At 54.4% G+C, this 20,000-nt stretch overlaps 1 protein-coding gene across 3 annotated transcripts in view; it reads left to right on the top strand.

Moving 5' to 3' along the window:
* Positions 1-20,000, top strand: part of cux1b (cut-like homeobox 1b) — a 91,760-nt gene that overhangs the window by 11,970 nt on the left and 59,790 nt on the right. For all 3 annotated transcript variants that reach the window (XM_035384512.1, XM_035384513.1, XM_035384514.1), the window contains exon 2: positions 17,597-17,707. In XM_035384512.1, the coding sequence (XP_035240403.1) occupies positions 17,597-17,707 (111 nt within the window). The remainder of the gene's footprint in view (positions 1-17,596; positions 17,708-20,000) is intronic.

Below are 20,000 nucleotides of genomic sequence, written 5' to 3' on the forward strand. Positions count from 1 at the left end.
CGGACACTCACACTCACACACAGACACACACACGGACGCACACACACGGACACGCACACGCAGACACATGGACACACACAGACACACACACACACACACACATGGACACACACACACAGACACACGGACGGACGCGCACACACGGACGCGCACACACGGACACGCACACATGGACACGCACACACAGACACATGGACACACACACACACGCACACACACACACAGTATTGGTGCTATGGAGTGGGCTGCTGTTAATATCAGGGAAAGCCTCAGTAAGTTGGGGGCCACAGGCCCTCTCCTCTCCTCTGGTCTCTGAGCTGAGCTGGGGATTCTGAGCTCAGCTGGGGATTCTGAGCTCAGCTGGGGATTCTGAGCTCAGCTGGGGATTCTGAGCTCAGCTGGGGATTCTGAGCTCAGCTGGGGATTCTGAGCTCAGCTGGGGATTCTGAGCTCAGCTGGGGATTCTGAGCTCAGCTGGGGATTCTGAGCTCAGCTGGGGATTCTGAGCTCAGCTGGGGATTCTGAGCTCAGCTGGGGATTCTGAGCTCCGCTGGGGATTCTGAGCTCAGCTGGGGATTCTGAGCTGAGCTGGGGATTCTGAGCTCAGCTGGGGATTCTGAGCTCCACTGGGGATTCTGAGCTCAGTTGGGGATTCTGAGCTCCGCTGGGGATTCTGAGCTCCGCTGGGGATTCTGAGCTCAGCTGGGGATTCTGAGCTCCGCTGGGGATTCTGAGCTCAGTTGGGGATTCTGAGCTCAGCTGGGGATTCTGAGCTCAGCTGGGGAACATGTTCATTGGGTGGATGTAAACATTTTACACTTAAAAAGAGAGAGACAGTACTGTTTCTCTGCAGCTTTGGGGAGAGTAATGTCACTGCTTGCCCAGCTTCTGCTGCTGAAAAGCTCGCCTTCCAGTTTGTTACAAAGATAAAGTACAGAATTAATCCGTAAGAAATCAGTCATTAGAATGTTTTGTGTTTGTGCTAGGATTCCCTGTTTTCTACATCTGGTGTCTTCTTTGAAATCTGTCCCTTGTAAGATAGCCTTAATAATGAGATCAGTGATGTATTCTAACTTTCCAACCTCGCGTTTCTTAGAACTGTGCAGTTTCCTGGGAACTGGGAGTAAAACACGGATACTGCGAATGACTCAGAAACAGAATGGTGCCAGAAGGACAGCAGAATGGTGCCCTTGCCTCGTGAGAGTTACATATGGGCTGTGTGGAGTGGAGGTGCTCTTTGGGCTGTGTGGAGTGGAGGTGCTCTTTGGTCTGTGTGGAGTGGAGGTGCTCTTTGGTCTGTGTGGAGTGGAGGTGCTCTTTGGTCTGTGTGGAGTGGAGGTGCTCTTTAGGTTGTGTGAAGCGGAGGTGCTCTTTGGGTTGTGTGAAGCGGAGGTGCTCTTTGGTCTGTTTGGAGTGGAGGTGCTCTTTGGGTTGTGTGGAGCGGAGGTGCTCTTTGGTCTGTGTGGAGTGGAGGTGCTCTTTGGTCTGTGTGGAGTGGAGGTGCTCTTTGGGTTGTGTGAAGCGGAGGTGCTCTTTGGGTTGTGTGGAGCGGAGGTGCTCTTTGGTCTGTGTGAAGTGGAGGTGCTCTTTGGTCTGTGTGAAGTGGAGGTGCTCTTTGGTCTGTGTGGAGTGGAGGTGCTCTTTGGTCTGTGTGGAGCGGAGGTGCTCTTTGGTCTGTGTGGAGTGGAGTGGAGGTGCTCTTTGGGCTGTGTGGAGTGGAGGTGTTTGGTCTGTGTGGAGTGGAGGTGCTCTTTGGTCTGTGTGGAGTGGAGTGGAGGTGCTCTTTGGTCTGTGTGGAACGGAGGTGCTCTTTGGTCTGTGTGGAGTGGAGGTGCTCTTTGGTCTGTGTGGAGTGGAGGTGCTCTTTGGTCCATGTGGAGTGGAGGTGCTCTTTGGTCTGTGTGAAGTGGAGGTGCTCTTTGGGCTGTGTGGAGTGGAGGTGCTCTTTGGGCTGTGTGGAGTGGAGGTGCTCTTTGGGCTGTGTGGAGTGGAGGTGCTCTTTGGTCTGTGTGGAGTGGAGTGGAGGTGCTCTTTGGGCTGTGTGGAGTGGAGTGGAGGTGCTCTTTGGGCTGTGTGGAGTGGAGTGGAGGTGCTCTTTGGGCTGTGTGGAGTGGAGGTGCTCTTTGGTCTGTGGAGTGGAGTGGAGGTGCTCTTTGGTCTGTGTGGAGCGGAGGTGCTCTTTGGGCTGTGTGGAGTGGAGGTGCTCTTTGGTCTGTGTGGAGTGGAGGTGCTCTTTGGTCTGTGTGGAGCGGAGGTGCTCTTTGGTCTGTGTGGAGCGGAGGTGCTGTTTGGTCTGTGTGGAGTGGAGGTGCTCTTTGGGTTGTGTGGAGTGGAGGTGCTCTTTGGTCTGTGTGGAGCGGAGGTGCTCTTTGGTCTGTGTGGAGTGGAGGTGCTCTTTGGTCTGTGTGGAGTGGAGTGGAGGTGCTCTTTGGTCTGTGTGGAGTGGAGTGGAGGTGCTCTTTGGTCTGTGTGGAGTGGAGTGGAGGTGCTCTTTGGTCTGTGTGGAGTGGAGTGGAGGTGCTCTTTGGTCTGTGTGGAACGGAGGTGCTCTTTGGTCTGTGTGGAGTGGAGGTGCTCTTTGGTCTGTGTGGAGTGGAGGTGCTCTTTGGGCTGTGTGGAGTGGAGGTGCTCTTTGGGCTGTGTGGAGTGGAGGTGCTCTTTGGGTTGTGTGGAGTGGAGGTGCTCTTTGGTCTGTGTGGAGCGGAGGTGCTCTTTGGGTTGTGTGGAGTGGAGGTGCTCTTTGGGTTGTGTGGAGTGGAGGTGCTCTTTGGGTTGTGTGGAGTGGAGGTGCTCTTTGGGCTGTGTAAAATCTCCTGCCGTGCGGAGGACTGGACTCTGGGTCAGCCCAGGACACCTGCCTCTCATACCGTCTCCAGTGTGCCGTCTCTCATGTTTCAGCTGGATTTAATAAATAGCCATTTTAAAACATTGCCGATGGTTTGGCTGATCTGTTGGGATGCTTTTATCTTGGAGACAGGCCTCTCTGCCCAGCTTAACTGTTCAGACATACACTGTGTCCTCAGTGGCTGCTGAGTCAGCTGTATTGGGATTTGTCTGTAAGATGGGAGCTGAAACAGCTGGATTTGTCTGTAAGATGGGAGCTGAAACAGCTGGATTTGTCTGTAAGATGGGAGCTGAAACAGCTGGATTTGTCTGTAAGCTGGGAGCTGAAACAGCTGGATTTGTCTGTAAGATGGGAGCTGAAACAGCTGGATTTGGCTGTGAAATGGAGGCTTCTGTTGAGGGGAATTTGGCCTGTTCTGATTGGGCGTTGGCGTGGCTCCTGCTTCTCCGTTGTCATCACAGTGATGAGTCAGTTCAGGTGGGCTGTCTCCCAGTCCCCCAGTCAGGCTCCCCATTCGGGGGTGTTATCAGCGGTCCTGTACTGAACGTGCTGCTGTGGGCCGGGCCTGCCCAGGGGCTCTGTGGGTCAAAGCACATCTAACACTGCTCATCAGAACAGCTGCTCAGCTGCTTTTAATACTGCACACACGGGGCCCTGCAGTGATTCCCTCTCCGTTTCCAGTGGGACGGTCACGCTCAGAGCAGGATGGGGAAACTCCGTGGCGAATCGCTGTTTGATTTGACGGCTCCTCCCACCCTGTGGGCCTCAGTTGTGGAAACGGAGCCGAGAGATCCGGGTGGTTCTGTCGCGCCTGTAATTACGCTCACGCGGAGAGAGAGAGGGAGGGAGGGAGGAGGAGCAGAGAGAGGGAGGGAGGGAGACGGATGGGGAGGGGGAGGGAGGGGGAGGGAGAGGGAGACCGCAGACCAGACAAACTTTTCCTCTTTTAGGCTGACATTGTGGTTCCTGCATTCCAAGCAGTGTTCACTGGAGTGCGTCCAACAAATGGGGAATCCCTCTACCTCCCCCCTGCCCCCCCACCTTCCCCTCTGCTCCCTCTACCTCCCTTCTGCCCCCCCACCTTCCCCTCTGCATGCTCCCTCACCCCTGTCTCCCCCCCCCCACTGGCCTTAGTCCAGAAGCGCGGAGCTTGAATACCGCTAGCTGGTTAGGCTCTTTCATTTAAAGCAGCATTTGATCTAAAAGGTGTGCAGTCTGAGGGGTAAATGAGCCCATTGGTCGCTAGAGGGTGAGATGAGGTGAGGCCGTGGGGGGGTACGGGCGGGGGGGGGGGGGGGGAGCGAGCTCAATCGACTCTGCCGGCAGCTCTGCTCCTGATAAATACTTTACATCTCTGCCAGCGCTGTCTGGAGCCTGCAGCCGGTCTCATGCATTATTGAGGTAATGAGGACTGAGGTGTTACTGGCTCCTTCCTCCCCCAGCCGGGTGCAGAGAGAGGAGGGATGCAGGGCCTGTGTGGGTCCTGCCTCAGACGGGTCCTCACAATGTGGGTGTGTTTCTGCGGTCTGCTAAATCCTGAAGGTTTTAAGAGCAGCGGCTGCTGCCCGTACTCCCTCACTGTCCCGTACTCACTGTCCCATACTCCCTCACTGTCCCGTACTCCCTCACTGCCCCCTCCCTCACTGTCCCGTACTCACTGTCCCGTCCTCCCTCACTGTCCCATACTCCCTCACTGTCCCATACAGCCTCACTGTCCCGTACTCCCTCACTGTCCCATACTCCCTCACTGTCCCATACAGCCTCACTGTCCCGTACTCCCTCACTGTCCCATACTCCCTCACTGTCCCGTCCTCCCTCACTGTCCCGTCCTCCCTCACTGTCCCGTCCTCCCTCACTGCCCCATACTCCCTCACTGTCCCGCACTCCCTCACTGTCCCATACTCACTGTCCCCTCCCTTACTGTCCCCTCCCTCACTGTCCCCTCCCTCACTGTCCCGTACTCCCTCACTGTCCCGTCCTCCCTCACTGTCCCGTACACCTCCGTCCTCCTGTGAGCCCCCTGGTACGTTGTGTAGATGTTATGATAGGATTTTTCTTAATTGTTGAAAGTTGTCTTAGTGTCTTGATTCTGAAGCAGTGGTGGAAGCTTAATGGTTTGGGTGTGATGTGGGAGACGCTGGCATGTGTTTTGTTTTTCCATCGGTGGCTGAAATGTCAGCACATAATGAGCCTGCGGGTCTTTTTCTGATAAGAACATGTAAACATTTCATTTTGCTTGGGTACCAGCTTTCAGTATGTGGGCTGTTCTGTCGAGCTTCAAATGGAGCAAAGCCTCCTTACTCATGTACTAACTGAAGCAGAATGTGGGTTAAAGATGGCCGGAGTGTGAGGGGGGGTGGGGGGGCAGGGGAGCGGGGGACAGGGGCGGGTTCAGGGGTGGGAGACGCGCGTCCAGCTCAGCACTGCTCACTCTGAGATGGACGTGTTTGTGCAGACGCGTGTTTGTTCCTCTCCTCTGGTTTTCCTGAATGGAGCCGGTAGTGGAGGCTGCTCTGCTGCCGGTTGGCTGGCTGCCCGGATCATTATGGTCTGGCCGCGAGGCCGTGTTCAGGAAGTGGGCGGATGAGTCGCTGCCAGCGCGGGCAAATAAAGCATCGCGTGAGCTTCTGAAACAGAGCTGTGACTGAGCATCCAAACAGAGCTGTGACTGAGCATCCAAACAGAGCTGTGACTGAGCATCCAAACGCGTGAGCTTCTCAAACAGAGCTGTGACTGAGCATCCAAACGCGTGAGCTTCTCAAACAGAGCTGTGACTGAGCATCCAAACGCGTGAGCTTCTCAAACAGAGCTGTGACTGAGCATCCAAACGCGTGAGCTTCTCAAACAGAGCTGTGACTGAGCATCCAAACACCTGAGCTTCTCAAACAGAGCTGTGACTGAGCATCCAAACAGAGCTGTGACTGAGCATCCAAACAGAGCTGTGACTGAGCATCCAAACAGAGCTGTGACTGAGCATCCAAACAGAGCTGTGACTGAGCATCCAAACGCGTGAGCTTCTCAAACAGAGCTGTGACTGAGCATCCAAACACCTGAGCTTCTCAAACAGAGCTGTGACTGAGCATCCAAACAGAGCTGTGACTGAGCATCCAAACGCGTGAGCTTCTCAAACAGAGCTGTGACTGAGCATCCAAGGGCAGAACCTGGCTGGTTACGGTGTCTGAGAGGGCCTTTATACCACGGCCAATCACGTGCTTTCACTCTGCAGTGCAGTATCCTATCACCAGACCAGCGGAGGCGATGCTCCCAGCTCAACTTCCTGCTCAGTGGGAGGAAAGTTCCAAATGTAGCAGAACGCTCTGTCTTTGGTGTTTGAGTGAAAGTGGGGTCAAGAGTGGGAGGGGCCAGGACAGGGCCCCGCCCCTCTCCCGAACACACTTCCCTCACCGCGTCCTATCCTTTTCTCCTTCCTTTGTGTGGAGTCTTTGAGCCGATGCTCTTGACCTACACAGCATCTGCGAAGAGCAGCAGCGTTAGCTCGTTAGCACGGCCGATGGCAGCTGTAAGTATGCAGACCTGCAGCATAGCCTGTAGCGCCACACTGAGCATGTGCAGGAGGTGGTGTGAGGATGCTGGGCTATGAGCAGTGTGATGGGCTGCAGGGCTGAGGGGTAACTGAAGCGTGATGATGCCCTGGGGTCCAGGCCCTGGGCTACACGCTCAGAGTTTAGGGAGAGAGAGAGAGAGACGCTGTACAGGTGGGTTTTACCTGAGCTCATAGACTGTGGTATCGGCCATCTCCTGGCTTCCACACCAGCCTGATCTTCTGTGGGTAGAAAAGGAAGGGTAGATGTGAAAATGTGAGAGACTGAGTGGCTGTGGTTGTGTTCTGGTGCCTGTGTGTTAATGCCAGCTGCCTGGATCTGGAGCTCTATCCCCCCCCCACATCCCACTGTGCTCTAGAGCTCTATCCCCCCCACATCCCACCGTGCTCTAGAGCTCTATCCCCCCCCCCCACATCCCACTGTGCTCTAGAGCTCTATCCCCCCCCCCCCACATCCCACTGTGCTCTAGAGCTCTATCCCCCCCCCCACATCCCACTGTGCTCTAGAGCTCTATCCCCCCCCCCCCACATCCCACTGTGCTCTAGAGCTCTATCCCCCCCCCCACATCCCACTGTGCTCTAGAGCCCTATCCCCCCCCCCACCGACTGGGATTGTCCCATCCCCCTCCCTCCTTTCTCTCCTTTCTTCCCCCCCCCCCCCCCCCCCCATCAGGTTTATCTGATGCTGCTGGTCACAGACCTAATCCATCTCCAAGCCAGGGCTCTGCTGGTTTTCACTGGGGGGGGGAATGCAGAGATAAGGGGCCCATCTCAGCCAGCCGAAATAACAGCGCCCCTCTCTCTACACCTCGTTCATCTGGGCCAGGATGAGGAGCCCTCCATCAGTCTGCTTCCTGCTCTGTATTTCCCCGATGCGCTCACCCCCCCCCCCCATGTCTGATGCTCTTAAGAGCAGATGCTGATGACGCTGACCTTGACCGCAGCCGACGATCCGTCTCGCTGTCCCTTCAGCTGACGTGACCCCCCCCCCCCCCCCCCAAACCCCCCCGTCTGTGTCCGCGTTCACCATCTGTGCCTCATTAATCTCTGTCCCTGTTACAACTGCTCTTTTTTAAAGAACTTTTCTACTTTGGTTCCGACACCGTGCAGCCATTTGAAAGTTTGTCAGTGTTTTGCTCTTTTACTCTGGTCTGGCTGTTTGAGGATTTGTCAGTGCACTGCTCTGTTACTCTGGTCTGGCTGTTTGAGGGTTTGTCAGTGCACTGCTCTGTTACTCTGGTCTGGCTGTTTGAGGGTTTGTCAGTGCACTGCTCTGTTACTCTGGTCTGGCTGTTTGAGGGTTTGTCAGTGCACTGCTCTGTTACTCTGGTCTGGCTGTTTGAGGGTTTGTCAGTGCACTGCTCTATTACTCTGGTCTGGCCATTTGAGGGTTTGTCAGTGATCTGCTCTGTTACTCTGGTCTGGCTGTTTGAGGGTTTGTCAGTGCACTGCTCTGTTACTCTGGTCTGGCTGTTTGAGGGTTTGTCAGTGCACTGCTCTGTTACTCTGGTCTGGCTGTTTGAGGGTTTGTCAGTGCACTGCTCTGTTACTCTGGTCTGGCTGTTTGAGGGTTTGTCAGTGCACTGCTCTGTTACTCTGGTCTGGCTGTTTGAGGGTTTGTCAGTGCACTGCTCTGTTACTCTGGTCTGGCTGTTTGAGGGTTTGTCAGTGCACTGCTCTGTTACTCTGGTCTGGCTGTTTGAGGGTTTGTCAGTGCACTGCTCTGTTACTCTGGTCTGGCCGTTTGAGGATTTGTCAGTGCACTGCTCTGTTACTCTGGTCTGGCTGTTTGAGGGTTTGTCAGTGCACTGGTGGCGGGACAGGGGAGAGGAGAGCAGATGTAGCTCTGGGACGGGTGGGGTGATGTTCCGTTCTGGACGGTGCGCGGCTGTGTAGCGTCAGGCTCTTATCCCTCGGGGAGCCGGTTCAGTGCCCGGCGATCCTATCGCCCAGGCAGATATCCCAGCATTCCAGTCTGCGAGGCGCGTCTGGGAGCCTCACGGCATCGCTGAGTACCTCTCGCTGCCCGCGCTCGCCAGCGCCCCCTACAGTCCCACAACAGCGGACTGTTCTGGATTAGTGAAACGTACAGTCTGCCTGGGGTTTATCCATGTGTTTGCTATAGCAGTGTTTGTAATGTATTTTTGCAGGGACAAAAGTAATTGGAAAACCAAAGTGCCCTCCTACTGTCTCAGTACATTGCAGTAATGTTCTTTATTGCTTTGGACCTGTGAAGCGGTCTCAAATGACGTTCAGTAGTTTGTACATTGTTGGAAAAATATGTTAAAAGAAGGTGCCGGAATGTGCAGGGAAGTTTATTTGCGTTGCCTTCGTGCGGGAAAGGCATGTTTTTCTGTCCCTGTCTCTGAGAAGCTCTCCTGTGAGTCTCATTCTGTAGTCTGCAGTGCTGTTGCAGTGACTGTGGTGTAAATGTGACGCTGTCCCTTTAAGAAGGAGCCTTTATGATGGCCGTGTGTCTATAATGGCCCCATTGTTGCTTATCTACTCATTTGCTCCTGTTTATGCAGAGTAATCTACGGAGGGGAGGGGCCTCAGTTTCCTTCGATAACTGACATTTGGGGCCCCTGAGTTTTTACTGTGCATGCTCAGCACGTTTCATGTCCTGTCCCAGTTTTGGAGCAGGCAATAAAAGCTCAAAACATTGGCTGAAATTATAGCATTGGCTATTAAACCAATCAGCTGCTAGCTGAGTTTGCATATGAAGCTAGCGCTGGTCTGACTGTGATGTCAGGCTTATCAGCGCCATAATAGCCTGATAGCCTGTGTGCTAATAGCGCTCTGAAAGCTGCTCCTGCCGTTGGGACGGACGCGGGCGTGGGTTTGAGCTGCAGAGACGCCGGAGCAGTGATCTCTGAGCCCGCGTCTCGCTTGACCCACTTCCTCTTTAAAACAGGGAATTGTGGGAAAACGCAAGCCAGGAGATGCTGTGAGAGACGTGTTGGAGTCCCAACCCCACCCAACCCCACCCCACCCCACCCCACCCCCGTGCCTCTGTGGAAGTCACGCAGCACATCTGTGTCTCACACGGCAACAATCGCCGGCCTGTTATTGTTCTTATGCCCCCCCCCCCCCCCCCACACCCTCCACACCGCCCCCCCCCCCCCACACCCCCCTCTTTTCTTTAACTCAGAAAAGGTTCTCTGTTCATTCACTGCTCCCAGCTCTGCTAGTATTCCGTCTGAGTGATAATTCTGTGCTCTGGATAAATGAGTGTGTTGAGAGTAAACGTGCTCTCCCTGCGTCAGAATGCAAATACGTGCAGCAGCAGCGCATCAGATAAGGGCCTGTATTACTGCAGATAAGGCCCTGTTTGTGTTACCCGTACACCCCACTGCACACACACACACACACTGCCCCGAGAGGCTGACCCAGACTGTACACACATGCGTACTAGCACACACACACACACACACACACTCGCTCACACACACACACATTCACACACACACACACGCACACACACTCACACACACACACATTCACACACACACACACACACACACACACACAAACACAAAAATAAAGTGTCCTGGAGTAAACAGAAAAATCAGCGTATAATCACTGAGAGAACCTGGTGAAATACCCCAGCCCTGATTCTAACGCCTTCTCGCTGGTACTGTTTTCTGATTGAAGCAGCTGGTTGTGTTTGTGCAAAGAGCTTTAGCCTCTGACTGTGTATCAGAATGCCAACGCACACCATTATATGCTCAGTAACCCTGTGGCAATTCCAGACCAGTCTGCACACCTGTATAGGGCCTGTGTTGTTGTCTTCCAGACGGTTAAAGTATCCTCTCCCTGTAACACTGCACAGCTTAAGTGAGTGGAGAAACATGGGCTTGTGGGAATCAGACTTGTCTCTAAACTTCAAACTTTCAACACCAGTCATGGTTTTCTCCATAGGTAGTTGGGGGGGGGGGGGTGTTTATGTGATGGCTCTTGTCCACGCTGTACATACACACATGTCTGTGATTCACTGTCTGAAAGTTTGAACAAGAACTAGGTGCAGCCGATTCTGAAGAAGTTCTGTTAGAGCTGGGTCATGTGACTGATCCGCGGTCCGGCTGGTTACAGTGTGCTCATCAGAGCGTGGCGTTCTCCCCGGGTCCGTGACGGGGAGATCTGATCTGCTCCTGCCAGTCCCTCTGCTGGCTGTCATCGTTACACGCGGGTCACATGGAGCTCTGCACCGGATGGTCTGAGAGCGCTGGAGATGTGAGCTTAATCGCGAGGAACAGCTGGAGCACCAGTAAACCCTCCTGCTCTGCTCATTAGGCAGATTAGCTGTGTGTAATGGGCTCAGTACCTGGAACATCAGCCGCTGCTGCGTGTGGAACGAGGGCCTGGACTGGATCAAGCCTGTCAGAACTCATCTCTGTGAAAACAGTAAGGCAGCTGCTGCTGCTGGGCTGTATGTTATCCACTCCTCTCCTCTCTCTCTCTCTTTATCTCTCTCTCCCCTCCCCTTCCCCCGTCCTGCTTTTGTCTTGTCTCAGTTGTTCGTGCGTTTTTGAGATGAGACCCGTTCCCACTTCCCCCTTCATTACGAAGAAGGCAGGAATTCTGGGTAATTCATCACCGCCAGTCCTGGGCGTTATCAGTGGAATGTGGGGGTTGATGGGGGTGCAGGGTCACTGCCTTTACCGCCGGCATGCCCCATTCCGCAGCCTGGGGGGGTTGCTTTGTTTTGGGGGGAGGGGGGGGTTCATCTTGTTGAGGCGCTGTTTTTGTGTGGGGCTGGGTCACGCAGCCTGGTTTTGAATCCCTAACGGGTGAAAACAAGCCTTTATTTTGTCAGAAAGCGCTGTAGTGTGGGCTATCGTACGACAGAGTAAACACTGCGATGCTCTAAGCCCATCTGCTGTTTTAACACAGGCTCTAGGCACAGACACTAAGGGTATCGGAGTAAACAAGGACAGGTCCGCTTCTAACCCCAACCCTAACCCTGTTCCCCTGTGTGTGAGCACACCTGCCCCAGGTAAAGAGTCAGCCAGCGGGGTGAACGCACGCTGGACTCGCTCTCCCTGACTGACTGACTGACTGCGCTAACTCACGAAAACACGGGAAGTAACGTTAGTCAACATCTCATCTCATTATTCAACCTTCAGCCTTCCTCTCACAACTCCATTCATCATCCCAAGATGGCTGCACAGGCCAGTCCCTCATAATTCTCATCCTTCGTGTCATGTCGTGATTGTAAGTTGTAGCCACTACACCCTACAAAGCCTGCTGATGCTAAAAGCTAACCTTGCGGCACAGAGCCTTTTTGAGTCCTGCATTCGAGCTGATTAGATTTGTCTGGTTCACCTGAGCTCAGGTCACCCTGAGGGGACATTTAGTCCTGAATTCCCTGATTTAAACGTTTACTTTTCTGAACTCGGGGAGCTTGTCTCTCTTTGTTCCCGAAGAACCGATAAACCCCAGACTGTGAGCTTTAAACAGGGAGAAGTGCACAGTGAACAGACCAAGCTCCCACCTTCACTCTGTGGCAGTGTTTCTACAGTGAGCTGGAGGGATAATTGGGTTTCCAGGTTGGTTGTGATCCGCCTCGTGCTGCTTATGTAATTATGATTAATGAGCGCTGTCTCCCCCCCTCCCCCCCGCCCCGCCTGGTCTGGGGCGGTGTTTGGCGGAAGCCTGGCGCTGAATGGCGGTTTGGCGGTGGTGGCTGATTGCGTTCGCTCTGTGGGGGCGCTGGGGGGCGGTGGGGGGGGGGTGCAGCGGTGGGTCTGATTGTGTCTGTGTGACGGCTTCTCTTCCCCGTCTACCGTGTTTCCTGCGCCTCCTCCTCCCGGCCTGCTGCCTGGTCATGTGACTTGGAGCAGTGTAACTGTGGGCAGTTGGCATGGGAACCAGTGGGCGGGGCTAAGGGCAGGTCTGGAGGGCACTCCGGCCCTGTGCTGGTGCTCACTTACCAATTAGGACAAATAACTGTGTGTGTGTGTGTGCGTGTGCAGGTGTGCGTGTGTGTGTGTGTGTGTGTGTGTGTGTGCGCGCGCGCATGTGTGTATGTGCGTGTGCGTGCGTGTGCAGGTGTGTGTGTGCATATGTTTGTGTGCGTGTGTGTGCGTGTGCGTGCAGGTGTGTGTGTGCGTGTGCGTGTGTATGTGTGTGTGTGTGCGTGCGTGTGTGTGCGTGTGCGTGCAGGTGTGTGTGTGTAGCGTGTGCTTCATGCAGGACCAGCATGCCGTTGGAGAGCAGTTAGAGGGTGTGTTTTCACACAGAGTGCTTTACGCAGGTGCTCACCTGCATGCTGCTGCGCTTCATGGCCTTTTAACTCACGGCTGGGTTTCTCCCTTCTGCTGAAGGTTGAGCTGGCGGAGCTGCACTGTGGAGTGCACTGTGGAGCTGCACTGTGGATCTGCACTGTGGAGTGCACTGTGGATCTGCACTGTGGAGTGCACTGTGGATCTGCACTGTGGATCTGCACTGTGGAGTGCAGTGTGGATCTGCACTGTGGAGTGTGTATCAGGCAGCCGCTGTTCTTCAGATCAGACCGTGAATAAGTAAAACCCCCCATATGTCCGGGCGGCTTAGGTACGGGTGATATGAGGTAACGACAGCACCTTCTTTCATATGGGGGGGGGGGGGCGGGGGCACGCATTTGAGCTGAAACTGGAGGGACTGTGATAAAAGTGGTTTGTGCGACGCTCAGTGGCCTGCGTAAGGCAAACAGGAGCTGTGCTGAGGCACAGGGTGAGCGCAGGGTGGGCACCTGACCAGGAGCTGTGCTGGGGCACAGGGTGAGCGCAGGGTGGGCACCTGACCAGGAGCTGTGCTGGGGCACAGGGTGAGCGCAGGGTGAGCGCAGGGAGGGCACCTGACCAGGAGCTGTGCTGGGGCACAGGGTGACGCAGGGTGAGCGCAGGGTGAGCACCTGACCAGGAGCTGTGCTGAGGCACAGGGTGGGCACCTGACCAGGAGCTGTGCTGAGGCACAGGGTGAGCGCAGGGTGGGCACCTGACTAGGAGCTGTGCTGGGGCACAGGGTGAGCGCAGGGTGGGCATCTGACCAGGAGCTGTGCTGAGGCACAGGGTGAGCGCAGGGTGGGCACCTGACCAGGAGCTGTGCTGGGGCACAGGGTGACGCAGGGTGAGTGCAGGCTGGGCACCTGACCAGGAGCTGTGCTGGGGCACAGGGTGAGCGCAGGGTGGGCACCTGACCAAGAGCTGTGCTGAGGCACAGGGTGAGCGCAGGGTGAGCGCAGGGTGGGCACCTGACCATTTAGTGTGTTGATGACCGTTTGCTGAGTGTTGCACTTTTCGCACGCTGCTTAGCGTAAATGTCTCCGTATCGTGGTTGGGCTCACTGAAGTGATTTTGAGCGTACTGCAGCGCTGCGTCTGGGTTTGGGGATTTTAGGGATGTAGACGGTGTGGATGTTGGTGAAGCTGCTCTGGCCTGCTGGGCCAGGGGGGACGGGGCGACGGGGTCTCGTCGGGGTAAAGATGTGGTGGGATCTGCTGATGGAGCTGCATGCTGATGGAATGCACTGACGAAGTCTCTAAATTTAACTTTCCCCGTAAACAGAGCCCAAGCTGTGGAGTATTTGCATGTAGTTCTGTGTCTGACTGATGTGCGGAAGTCTGTTAAAATCGCTCACCCATGGTGACCAGTTCGCACGCACAAGTCATTTTTTTCCCCCACCACTGAAAATGTGTGTTGCTGCACAGTGCTTTGTGCATGCTTGTGTGCACAAACTGACACGCACACACACGCACTCACACGTACAGATGCACACACGCACGGGCGCACACACACACACACACACGCACGGGCACACACACACACACACACACGCACGGGCACACACACACACGCACAGGCGCGCACACACACACACACACACACACACACACAGTGCTTGTGAGGACATTGTGCTGCAGGCAGTATGCTGTCTCAGGTCCTCATTAGAGGTTTCCTCAGTGCTGATGAGCCTCTGATGTGTTGCAGTGTGGACTGCAGGGGTAGTCCCTGGAACTCTGCCCGCTCCCCAAATCTTCCCTGATCCTGAGGGGGGGCGGGGGTTCCCCCTTCCACAGCCAGGGTAACGGCTGTTCCCTTTGACGCCCCCCACCCCCCATTTCCACTTCTCTGCTGCTGATGACTGTTAGATGATGGAAAGTGTGGAATGGAAAGTGATGGGGTTTGTTAGTGGGGGAGGCGGGATGTTGGGGTGCAGTGAGGGTTTTTCGGTACCCCTCTGTACTGCCAATAAAACACTGACGCGCCCCTGACACGCGGTGCACACGCCACACACACACGCCTCACACACGCAGCCCGCACACGCCTCACACTCACAGCCCGCACACGCCTCACACACACCTCACACACACGCCTCACACACGCAGCCCGCACACGCCTCACACACACCTCACACACACGCCTCACACACACCTCACACACACGCCACACACACGCCTCGCACACGCAGCCCGCACACGCCTCACACACACGCCTCGCACACAGGCCTCACACACACACCACACACACACGCCACACACATGCCTCACACACGCCACACACACGCCACACACACACGCCTCACACACACGCCACACACACACGCCTCACACACACGCCACACACACACGCCCCACACACGCCTCACACACGCCTCACACACACGCCACACACACGCCTCACACACACGCCTCACACACACGCCACACACGCCTCACACACACACCTCGCACACGCGGTGCACACGCCTCACACACACACAGCCCGCACACACCTCACACACGCCTCACACACACAGCCCGCACACCTCACACACACAGCCCGCACGCCTCACACACACCTCACACAAACAGCCCGCACGCCTCACACACACCTCACACACACGCCTCACACACACACCTCACACACACAGCCCGCACGCCTCACACACACGCCTCACACACACACCTCACACACGCCTCACACACACACACACATCTGCTGCTGTCTCCCCTGGGACGGCTCTGATCTGCTCCATCAGCGTTTGCTGCCCAACAAATGAACTGAGACGAGCGCCGCTGCCTCGGCCAGCTCAGCTGCCATTAGCAGAGTTATAAAGCCATTATGGACCGCCACCTTCTCTCCTATGCTAACGGCTGTCCTGGCAAGGCTGAGAGGCAGGCTGGCCCACAGGATGTGTTTGAGAGTGTGTGTGTGTGTGTGTGTGTGTGTGAGAGAGAGAGAGAGAGAGAGAGAGAAAGTGTGTGTGTGTGTGTGAGAGAGAGAGAGAGAGAAAGTGTGTGTGTGTGTGTGAGTGTGTGTGTGTGTGTGTGTGTGAGAGAGAGAGAGAGAGAGAGAAAGTGTGTGTGTGTGTGTGTGTGTGAGTGTGTGTGTCTGTCTCAAGGCCAGTCCTGCAGCAGTGACGCATGCATGGTCTCAGATGCCTTTGGGGTGTGTGATAATTACAGAACTATATTAAACACCCCTCTACACACACACACACACACACACACACACACACACACACACACACACATCTCTCTGCAGTCAGGGGGAATTAGCCTGCGGAACCCTCCTGCTAATCTAACTGAAGTGCTTAGCCAATCAGATCGCAGAATGGGTTTAAGAGGAGGAGTGTGCTAATCAGTCTCCAGAGTCTGAAACTGGTGGGAGCCTTCCTCCTCCTCTCCCTCCTCTCCCTCCTCTCCCTCCTCTCCCTCCTCTTCCTCCTCTTCCTCTCTCTGACTCTCTCTGTTTATTTCAAATCACTGGAGGGTCTCACACACACACATACACACATGCACTCACTCACACACACACACACACACGTGCACACACACACACACACTCTCTCTCTCTCTCTCACACACACACTCACACATTCTCTCTCACTCAGCTGAGCGGTACTGAGTGACGTCTGTCGCTGGCTGTTTGCCCCGTGTTAGCTGAGATGGGGATCGTATGAATGGACTGACTGCTCAGCTGCAGTCCTGTCGCTTGTTGGGATGAAAGCAGAAATGAACTGTGTGTTTGATGAAATAAATCAATAACCAGGCCGTCCTGGTGGGCACCAGTCCAGAAGCTTTTATGGCGTCTTTATATCACAGTTGGGAAGCTGGCACTAGGATTTGTGTTTCATAAAAGAGGGATTTATCATCTGGAGGAAATGCTGGTTGATTTAACTGGCTGTACGAGAGCTGAGCTACTCTGTACAGGTATGGGTCATTAAGTGATCTTTAGGTGTCTAATGATGTGCCTGTAAGTCTCAGGTACTCTGTGCAGGTGTGGGTTATTAGACAGCCTTTAGGTGTCTAATGATGTGCCTGTAAGTCTCAGGTACTCTGTGCAGGTGTGGGTTATTAGACAGCCTTTAGGTGTCTAATGATGTGCCTGTAAGTCTCAGGTACTCTGTGCAGGTATGGGTTATTAGACAAACTTTAGGTGTCTAATGATGGAGTGTGGCACAGTGGGTAAGGAACTGCGCTTGTAACCGAAAGGTCGCAGGTTCGATTCCCGGTTAAGGACACTGCCGTTGTACCCTTGAGCAAGGTACTTAACCTGCATTGCTTCAGTATATATCCAGCTGTATAAATGGATACAATGTAAAGTGCTATGTAAAAAGTTGTGTAAGTCGCTCTGGATAAGAGCGTCTGCTAAATGCCTGTAATGTAATGATGTGCCTGTAAGTCTCAGGTACTCTGTGCAGGTATGGGTTATTAGACAGTCTTTGGGTGTCTAATGATGTGCCTATAAGACTGGCTGCTCTAGTCTGGTCTGTGTGCAGGTGATGGTATAAGTCTGCTGTTTTGGCTGATCACATGGCCAGTAAATAATGTTCAGCTGGGTCCAGTGTTCAGGCGCTGCAGGCCTGTAACACTGTTCACACAGGGGTGGGGTGCACACACAGCTCTCCCCCAGTCCCTGTCTACTGTAGCTCTGATTGTTGTCTCTGCGGAGTGTGTTGCCTGGCAACGAAACCGCTGAGTGCCCCCCCCACCCCCTCCGTAATGTGAGCGACCCTGTGTTCCTGCAGGCGGTAAATCTGAGCGCCTGGGTGCACGGGGGGTTTGTGTGTGTGAGCTGAGTGTGTGTGTGAGCTGAGGAGCCTGAGAGACTGAGACTTCCCAGCTTATTCCAGGTCTCCCGGCTGTTTGCTTGCTCGTGCACATATAGGGCGCCCCCTCTGGCCTGATGTGTAATTACATGTGCGCTGTTTCCCCTTTTTCACAGAGAGAACTCGACACCACCGCCACAGTACTGGCCAATCGGCAGGATGAGAGCGAGCAGTCCAGGAAGAGTCTCATCGACCAGAGCCGCGAGTTCAAGAAGAACACACCCGAGGTCAGTCCCCAGGGACCACGTTAAAGGGGGGGGGGGGGTGGGTGGCAAGTCCATGGTATTTAAAAAGAAATCAATCAACAATGCACATTTATGGGAAGATATGAAGTGTATATGTATATGTCACAGTTGATAAAATATGAAGTGCCACTATTGGATGATGGTCCAAGTAATGCGGTTATGGAGTTCACTTCACCATCAGATAATTCATAAGGAAACTATCCTGAGAAACATGGAAACAGATGCACCAAAGACACCATTTACAGTGGAACTAAATGCTGTGTGTGTTTATCTGTGTGTGAGGCAGAGCACAGTCTGTCTCACACACACACACACACACACACACACAGACACACACCCTCTCTGAAGCCTTTAAGGATAAAGCTCTGTCAGCAGATTAAGATGAGTTGACTTGGCAGCGCTTTCTAGAGAAGCAGCATTTTGTGAAAGGCCCTTGTGTGCAGTTCAGGGATGCACAGACGCACGCGATTGGGTGCGTTACTCTCTTCACTGGCAGCCAATGACAGGCACTGCTTTCTGTGGACACTAGTGTCCTGGAACTCTTTAAGAAAAGGGAGAGGAGGAGGGCTCAGATGAGAGGTTCATTTGCATACCGGATGCTCATTGGAGGCAGGTGGAATGGTGATTGGAGCAGGACTGTGAGGCTTTTGTTCTGGGCGGAGTTTGCAAGGTGATGCATTGCCAACAGGCTCTCTCCGTCTCTCTCTCCCACCCTCCCTCCCTCCCTCCATCTCTCTTCCTCCCTCTTCCTGTTCTCTCCCTCCCTCTGCTCTGTGGCTGGGCAGCTTCCTGTGGACCCTGTGGGGTGGGGGGTGGGGGGGGGGGCGGCTGCTGAGGTTAATTCTGAGTGTTGTGTAACAGTGAAGTTTATGCAGTGCAAGCACAGGGGAAGAGAGGGGTGCTGACCTCTCACACGTACATTTAAATCAGGATCCTTCAGCTGAGGGGAACGCAGGCTTCTGCATTTGACTGGAACGAGGAACGCGGGCTGTCTGTTTAAGCAGTGGGCTGCCGGGGGGGGTAAGGAGTCTCCCTGGATGAGGAGAGTCTGTTCCAGCACTGTCAGACTGCCTGCGGGGAGGAGGTGTGTGTGTGTGTGAGTGTGAGTGTGTGTGTGTGTGTGTGTTAGTGTTAGTGTGAGTGCGAGTGCACTAGTGTGTGTGCGTGAGTGTGTAAGTGTGTGTGTGAGTGCGAGTGCACTAGTGAGTGTGCGTGAGTGTGTAAGTGTGTGTGTGAGTGCGAGTGCACTAGTGAGTGAGTGAGTGAGTGAGTGAGTGTGTGTGTTAGTGTGTGAGAGCGAGTGCACTAGTGTGTGTGTTAGTGTGTGAGTGTGTGTGTTAGTGTGAGTGCGAGTGCACTAGTGTGTGTGTGTGTGAGTGTGTAAGTGTGTGTGTGAGTGCGAGTCCACTAGTGTGAGTGTGAGTGTGAGTGTGAGTGTGAGTGTGAGTGTGAGTGTGAGTGTGAGTGTGTGTGAGTGTGTGTGAGAGAGAGTGTGTGTGTGTGAGTGTGTGTGTGTGTGAGAGAGAGTGTGTGAGTGTGTGTGTGTGTGTGTGAGAGAGAGAGAGAGAGAGAGTGTGTGAGTGTGTGAGTGTGTGAGTGCAAGTGCACTAGTGTGTGTGTTAGAGATGTGTACTCCACAGAGCAGTGCTGTGCTCTTACACTCCTCTTTAAGTGCTCTTAAATTGCTGCCATCTCCCGCCCCCCTCTCGCCCCCCCCCCCACAGGGTTTTGGTTTTTATCTGCCAAAATTCCTTGTGAGTTACCCACTCCGTCAAGTGTGGATGAATACACAGAGAATATGAACAGGCCCGTCTCCAGCGTGCCACAGTCACTCAGCCTGCCCCTTCAAACGGGCCCGGGGTGGGGTTCATGTTTGGCTTTAATATGCCGTGGCTGTGCTGGGGGGCTCTGGGCTGGGGGGCTGGGGGCTCTGCTGTCCTCCCTCTGTCCAGAGCGCAGGAGACATCAAGGCTTTCTGGCCTGGGGGGGGGTCGTTCTTCAGCTTTTCACCCGGAGTTGGAAAGGTGCCCTAATTACTGCCTGATTTTCCACGGTGCTGAGTAATGTGTCCTCCCTGCGGATTTACTTGCCTACCCCCGGCCCCCTCACCCCCCCCATGAAAGACAGATTTTTAGACCTTAAATGTCTAAACCAGAGACTTGGACATTTGCACACCAACAGCTAACAGCAGGAGAGAGCGTTCAGCACTAAAGTGGAAAAACTAGCAGCCACAGAGATATTTCAGCTTTTGAAAATGAATCGGGTGGGGTGGGGG

This window comes from Anguilla anguilla, chromosome 12 (genome assembly GCF_013347855.1).
Source record: "Anguilla anguilla isolate fAngAng1 chromosome 12, fAngAng1.pri, whole genome shotgun sequence".
Taxonomy (NCBI): Eukaryota; Metazoa; Chordata; class Actinopteri; order Anguilliformes; family Anguillidae; genus Anguilla; species Anguilla anguilla.